Source organism: Oncorhynchus keta, chromosome 35 (genome assembly GCF_023373465.1).
Source record: "Oncorhynchus keta strain PuntledgeMale-10-30-2019 chromosome 35, Oket_V2, whole genome shotgun sequence".
Classification (NCBI taxonomy): domain Eukaryota; kingdom Metazoa; phylum Chordata; class Actinopteri; order Salmoniformes; family Salmonidae; genus Oncorhynchus; species Oncorhynchus keta.
Window position 1 is genome coordinate 72,414,062 of NC_068455.1, and position 7,767 is coordinate 72,421,828.

Below are 7,767 nucleotides of genomic sequence, written 5' to 3' on the forward strand. Positions count from 1 at the left end.
CATGAATACAGTGCCTCAAAACGTATTCAGAGAGTTGAATGCAGAGCCTTCGGAAGAGTATTCAGACCCCTTGAATACAGTGCCTTCAGAAAGGTATTCAGACCCCTTGAATGCAGAGCCTTCAGAAAGTATTCAGACCCCATGAATACAGAGCCCTGTTTGGGGTTTTAGTATTCAGACCCCTTGAATACAGTGCCTTAAAAAGTATTCAGACCCCTTGAATACAGTGCCTTCGGAAAGTATTCAGACCCCTATATAATACAGTGCCTTCGGAAGGAGTATTTAGACCCCTTTGAATGCAGAGCCTTTCAGAAAGTATTCAGACCCCTTGAATACAGTGCCTTTGGAAAGTATTCAGACCCTTGAATACAGTGCCTTCGGAAAGTATTCAGACCCCTTGAATGCAGTGCCTTCGGAAAGTATTCAGACCCCTTGAATACAGTGCCTTCAGAAAGTATTCAGACCCCTTGAATGCAGAGCCTTCAGAAAGTATTCAGACCCCTTGAATACAGAGCCTTCGGAAAGTATTCAGACCCCTTGAATACAGAGCCTTCAGAAAGTATTCAGACCCCTTGAATACAGAGCCTTCAGAAAGTATTCAGACCCCTTGAATACAGTGCCTTCGGAAAGTATTCAGACCCCTTGAATGCAGTGCCTTCAGAAAGTATTCAGACCCCTTGAATACAGAGCCTTCGGAAAGTATTCAGACCCCTTGAATACAGAGCCTTCAGAAAGTATTCAGACCCCTTGAATACAGTGCCTTCGGAAAGTATTCAGACCCCTTGAATGCAGAGCCTTCAGAAAGTATTCAGACCCCTTGAATACAGAGCCTTCGGAAAGTATTCAGACCCCTTGAATACAGAGCCTTCAGAAAGTATTCAGACCCCTTGAATACAGAGCCTTCAGAAAGTATTCAGACCCCTTGAATACAGAGCCTTCAGAAAGTATTCAGACCCCTTGAATGCAGAGCCTTCAGAAAGTATTCAGACCCCTTGAATACAGTGCCTTTGGAAAGTAGTCAGACCCATTGAAAACAGAGCCTTCGGAAAGTATTCAGACCCCTTGAATGCAGAGCCTTCGGAAAGTATTCAGACCCCTTGAATACAGAGCCTTCAGAAAGTATTCAGACCCCTTGAATACAGAGCCTTCAGAAAGTATTCAGACCCCTTGAATGCAGAGCCTTCAGAAAGTATTCAGACCCCTTGAATACAGTGCCTTTGGAAAGTAGTCAGACCCCTTCACTTTTTACACATTTGGTTACGTTACAGTCTTATTTTTCCTCAAAACCTTCCAGAAGGACAATCCTCTCTGCAGCACTCCACCAATCAGGCCTTTTTGGTGGAGTGGCCAGACGGGATCCACTCCTCAGTAAAAGGCACATGACAGCTCGCTTGGAGTTTGCCAAAAGACACCTAAAGGACTCGCAGACAATGAGAAACAAAATTCTCTGGTCTGATGAAACCAAGTTTGAACTCTTTGGCCTGAATGCCAAGCGTCACGTCTGGAGGAAACCTGGCACCACCCCTACGGTGAAGCATGGTGGTGGCAGCATCATGCTGTGGGGATGTTTTTCAGCGGCAGGGACTGGGAGACTAGTCAGAATCGAGGCAAAGATGAACATAGCAACGTACAGAGAGATCCTTGATGAAAACCTGCTCCAGAAGGACAATGACCTAAGCACACAGCTAAGACAAAGCAGGAGTGGCTTCGGGACAACTCTCTGAATGTCCTTGAGTGGACCAGTCAGAGCCCAGACTTAAACCCGATCAAACCTGAAAATAGCTGTGCAGCAATGCTCCCCATCCAACCTGACAGAGCTTAAGAGGATCTGCAGAGAAGAATGGGAGAAACTCCCTAAAAACAGGTGTACCCAAGGAGACTTGAGGCTGTAATCGCTGCCAAAGGTGCTTCAACAAAGTACTGAATAAAGGGTCTGAATACTTATGTAAATGTGATATTTCAGTTTTGTTTTTATAAATTAGCAACAATTTCTAAAACACTTTTTTTTTGCTTTGTCATTATGGGGTGTGTGTAGATAAATCAGATTATTATTAAAACATTTTTTAAAATAATTGTAATGTAATAAAATGTGGAAAAAGTCAAGGGGTCTGAATACTTTCCGAAGGCACTTTGCTTTTCATTAGTCACTACCTCTACAAATATTTCTGGGTGTGTGTCAGCTAATGCTTTTACTATACAATAATCCTAGAATTAGCCATATAATAGGCAATCTACATTAATTAACAACAAAATCAACATTACGCAAAAGGCTTCCAGTACTTCAGTGCACACACTGCCCCCTATCTGTTTGGTGATGTTATGACACTGATGTCAGAGGTCAGCTGTCTAGTGTTGTCCAGTACTCTCAGGTCAGAGGTCAAGTGTCTAGTGTTGTCCAGTACTTACTACAGGACCAGGGGGACCGGGGGGACCTGGATTACCCTGGAGAAGAACACAACACAAATACAGGAAGTCAGTCAGTCATGAATCAACAGACAATAAAGACAAGTATGTTCCCCCAAGTCACGAGCTTTAGTCATATTAATTCGTCTAGATTAAACATGACCAACATTTGGTGTAATGTGATGGTTGTCATGACACTGCTTGGGATAAAGTAGCTTCTGTAGAATAGACAGGTCTGTCTGTCTGTCTGTCTGTCTGTCTGAGTGTGTGTGTGTGTCTGTCTGAGTGTGTGTGTGTGTCTGTCTGAGTGTGTGTGTGTGTGGTTCTGTGTGTGTGTATCTGTCTATGTGTGTGTTTGTGTGTGTGTGTGTTTGTGTGTAGTTCTGTGTGTGTATCTGTCTATGTGTGTGTTTGTGTGTGGTTCTATGTGTGTATCTGTCTATGTGTGTGTTTGTGTGTGGTTCTGTGTGTGTATCTGTCTATGTGTGTGTGTGTGGTTCTGTGTGTGTATCTGTCTATGTGTGTGTTTGTGCGTGGTTCTGTGTGCGTATCTGTCTATGTGTGTGTGTGTGGTTCTGTGTGCGTATCTGTCTATGTGTGTGTTTGTGTGTGTGTGTGTGGTTCTGTGTGTGTATCTGTCTATGTGTGTGTTTGTGCGTGGTTCTATGTGTGTATCTGTGTATGTGTGTGTTTGTGTGTGTGTGTGTGTGTGTGTGGTTCTGTGTGTGTATCTGTCTATGTGTGTGTTTGTGTGTAGTTCTGTGTGTGTATCTGTCTATGTGTGTGTTTGTGTGTGGTTGTGTGTGTGTATCTGTCTATGTGTGTGTGTGTGGTTCTGTGTGTGTATCTGTCTATGTGTGTGTTTGTGTGTGGTTCTGTGTGTGTATCTGTCTATGTGTGTGTTTGTGTGTGTGTGTGTGTGGTTCTGTGTGTGTATCTGTCTATGTGTGTGTTTGTGTGTGGTTCTGTGTGTGTGTATCTGTCTATGTGTGTGTTTGTGTGTGTGTGTGTGGTTCTGTGTGTGTATCTGTCTATGTGTGTGTTTGTGTGTGGTTCTGTGTGCGTATCTCTGTCTATGTGTGTGTTTGTGTGTGGTTCTATGTGTGTATCTGTTTATGTGTGTGTTTGTGTGTGCACATACAAGGAATCCATCAGGACCACTGGGGCCGATGTCACCAGGCCTTCCATTAGGGCCTCTAGGACCCTGAGAAGAGAAACAGAATGCATAGAGATGGGTCAGGAACACAGAACACATAGAACCCGGTCAGGAACACAGAACACATAGAACCCGGTCAGGAACACAGAACACATAGAACCCTTTAGAACTGGGTCAGGAACATATCAAGTTATCAATTACACCACATATACATCATGAAGTATAGTATATTGATGTCTAGGAATTAGTTGCCTTACAGGTACACCGTCCAGTCCAGGTAAACCAGGAGCTCCCTGTCAGGAGACAAGACCAATTGTGAGTTAAACAACTGGCCTTACTTCATTATAAACATACATATAGATGTAGGGGAGTGAGGGAGGAGACGAGGGAGGAGACGAGGGAGGCAGGGAGGGTGTTTCAGACCGACCTCAATGGATGGCACAGGATGATGTCATAGCAACAACATTATCCCCCTTCCTCTAAACAATCTCCAGGATAGGACAACAGGAAAGGAGGGGGAGAGGCATGGAAGTCAAACTTTTCCTTATAGCATTCTTCTGTGTGTGTGTGTGTGTGTGTGTGTGTGTGTGTGTGTGTGTGTGTGTGTGTGTGTGTGTGTGTGTGTGTGTGTGTGTGTGTGTGTGTGTGTGTGTGTGTGTGTATACGTTACCCCTCTGGTTCCAACATATACAGGTTCTCCCTTCTGCCCTTTAGGACCCGTAGGCCCCTGAGAGAGAGAGAGACAGAGAGCGAGATTGGTGTGACACAGGGAAGAAACTCAGGCGGTATGCTAATTTGGTAAAGTGCACACCTAACTCACTCTATTAAATTAATCAAAACAGGAACATTTTACATTTGGCTAGAAATTTAAAAGGAAATGATCTCAAAAGAGAAAAATATCCTCCTGTGTTCTACCTACGGTATACACCCCCCACTAGAATCCCCATACTTTAATGAAGACAGCTTCTCCATCCTGGAGGAGGAAATCAATAATTTCCAGGCCCAGTGACATGTACTAGTCTGTGGCGACCTAAATGCCAGAACTGGACAAGAACCTGACAGTCTCAGCACAAAGGGGGACAAACACCTACCGGGAGGTGACAGCATTCACTCCCCCATATGCCCCCTTAGACACAACTACAACAACATAACCGACAAAAACGGTTCACAACTCCTGCAGGTCACACTGGGTATTGTCATGACGTTGGCCTGTGGGTAAGGTTTATGACCCCCCCCATAAATGCCTTTCTCCCTTCCCTCTCTCTTGACTCTACAGAGGGACTCTTGAATAGCCTTTGTTAAACAGAGATTCTGGGAACATCAGGAGGTGGGGTGAAATGAACCATATTCTGGTAATCCGACCAGTTGAACATATGCGGTGGTACTTAATGAATATGATGTCAGTTCGGTTGTCATCTGAGACATTATCATCAATGATAAGATGACATAAACGGTACAGTGGAAAGTCTACACATTATAGATTCACATGGAATTGTTGTGCAATTTAAATGTTTAAATATAACATTATTGGTGAAAATATTAAAGTAATTTTAGCTTCCAAATGAGAGATTTGGGTTTTCATAAGGTTAGGGCTCTGCTCAATCAGTGGCTCGCCCCTGTGAAGAGACATGGGTTATAAAACTATGAAACACACCCTTCTCTCCCTCCACTATAAAAGCCCTTGACGAAAATGTAACCTCCTGTGCCGAGGACGTGAGGACGACGGTCCATACGTTGAAAGGACTAACATGTCAACTACAGAACTAAGCCAACCTCAGCATGAGCTTTGGTTGTGAATGCCATAAACTTTGAACTCTTACTCACTAAAGAAGTGAGACATTCTAGCCGATGAGTTAGCAACAGCAGCTGTAAACGTGGGCTAGGAAAGGACAGACAGAGTATCCCATCTACCACACAACGACAACACTACAACGTATCCCGTTCACCACCAGAGACACGCTTTAAAGGACAAAGGACTCGGTTTGGCAACACGGCCTTCCATCTAGCACCAACCTACTGAAGCGCAGCTCAGAGTAAATATTTATTGCATTTTCCTTTTCCAAATGGGCGGTAATTTAGAATGCATAAGATACTGTATTTACGATAGCACAGCTTCTTCCCTTTGTTCCTCAGTCTTCCTGCTCTTTCACTCAAATCCAGACCCTTTTCTTTTTGTAACCAGCTGTCATATCTGTTCCGTCCACTAGGGACGTTTTCCTTTATGACATCATTTGTAATCAAGGTATGGTTCATTCTGTGTATGTGTAATTCTGTGTGATTAGTTAGGTATTTAATAAATAATTAAACCCAATTTTGTATTGCTGATTCAACTTGTTAGCCAGAGTTCGTGAAGATAACCAATCATTTACAACTTTCAGATGAGATTGAAATAATGTGACGATTAATATTGACTGCTATTGATGTAAAATATTACTAGGTCTTTAAGAGTTTATTCGGAAGATAACAGCTCTATAAATATTAATGTTGTGGTGCCCCGACTTTCTAGTTAATTACATTTACATGATTAGCTCAATCAGGTAATATTAATTACAGAGAAAGGATTTTATAGAATAGAATAGCATATCACTTAATCTGGCATAGCCAAAGACACGACAGTATGTACATAGTCAATGGTAAGCTTCGAGGGGACTCCTATGGTAGGTACACCTATAGCTCATCTCTTGGCAGTAGTACTGTAGACTACTTTATCACTGACCTCAACCCAGAGTCTCTCAGAGCGTTCACAGTCAGTCCACTGACACCCCTGTCAGACCACAGCAAAATCACAGTCTACTTAAACAGAGCAATACTCAATCATGAGGCATCAAAGCCAAAGGAACTGAATAATATTAAGAAATGCTCTAGGTGGTAGGAAAATACTTTCTGGACAAAACATTTCACTGTAATAGTGAAGGTGTAAACTTGGCAGTGGAAACCCAAAATAGTATTTTTGACCTCTCAGCTTCCTTATCAAATAAAAAAAATTCAAAAGCAAAACCAACGAAAATTAACAACATATGACAAATAGTTTGATGAAGAATGCAAAAACTTCAGAAAGAAATTGAGAAACCTATCCAATCAAAAACAGAGACCCCGAAAACCTGAGACTACGCCTTCACTATGGTTAATCACTAAAACAATACAGAAATACACTACGGAAAAAGAAGGAACAGCACGTCAGAAATCAGCTCAATGTAATTGAAGAATCCATAGACTCAAACCATTTCTGGGAAAATTGGGAAAACACTAAACAAACAACAACATGAATAGTTATGTATCCAAAATGGAGATGTTTGGGTAAACCACTTCTCCAATCTTTTGGGCTCTATAACAAAGAACAAACAGCTAAAAAAACATACATTATCAAATACAAATCTTAGAATCAACTATTAAAGAAGATCTTAGATTCAACTATGAAAGACTACCAGAACCCACTGGATTCTCCAATTACATTGAATGAGTTACAGGACAAAATAAAAAACCTCCAACCCAAAAAGGCCTGTTGTGTTGACGGTATCCTAAATTAAATTATCAAATATACAGACCACAAATTACAATTGGCTATACTTAAACTCTTTAACATCATCCTCAGCTCTGGCATCTTCCCCAATATTTTGAACCAAGGAGTGATCACCCCAATCCACAAAAGTGGAGACAAATTTGACTCAATAACTACCGTGGGATATGCCTCAACAGCAACCCTGAGAAAATGCTATGCATTATAATTAACAGCAGACTATAATATTTCCTCAGTGAGAACAACAATGTACTGAGCAACTGTCAAATATATATTTTTTTAACCAAAATAACAGACCACATATTCACCCTGCACACCCTAATTGACAAACAAACAAACCAAAAGAAAGGCAAAGTCTTCTCATGCTTTGTTGATTTAAAAAAAAGGGGGGCTGCAATACAAATGGATGAAGAGTGGTGTTTGGGGAAAAACATACAAAGTCAAATACATATAAACGAACAACAACAAGTGTGTGGTTAAATTGGCAAAAAAGACACATTTCTTTCCACAGGGCCAGGGGGTGAGACAGGGATGCAGCTTAAGCCCCACCCACTTCAACATATATATCAACGAATTGGTGAGGGCACTCGAACAGTCTGCAGCACCTGGCCTCACCCTACTAGAATCTGAAGTCAAATGTCTACTGTTTGCTGATGATCTGGTACTTCTGTCCTCAACCAAGGAGGGCCTG

At 42.0% G+C, this 7,767-nt stretch overlaps 1 protein-coding gene across 1 annotated transcript in view; it reads right to left on the reverse strand.

Moving 5' to 3' along the window:
- Positions 1 to 7,767, reverse strand: part of LOC118379494 (collagen alpha-6(IV) chain-like) — a 143,637-nt gene that overhangs the window by 81,282 nt on the left and 54,588 nt on the right. The window contains exons 4-7 of the mRNA XM_052497667.1: positions 4,230 to 4,286; positions 3,817 to 3,852; positions 3,545 to 3,607; positions 2,407 to 2,442 (exon numbers count right to left, since the gene is read on the reverse strand). Of these exons, the coding sequence (XP_052353627.1) occupies positions 2,407 to 2,442; positions 3,545 to 3,607; positions 3,817 to 3,852; positions 4,230 to 4,286 (192 nt within the window). The remainder of the gene's footprint in view (positions 1 to 2,406; positions 2,443 to 3,544; positions 3,608 to 3,816; positions 3,853 to 4,229; positions 4,287 to 7,767) is intronic.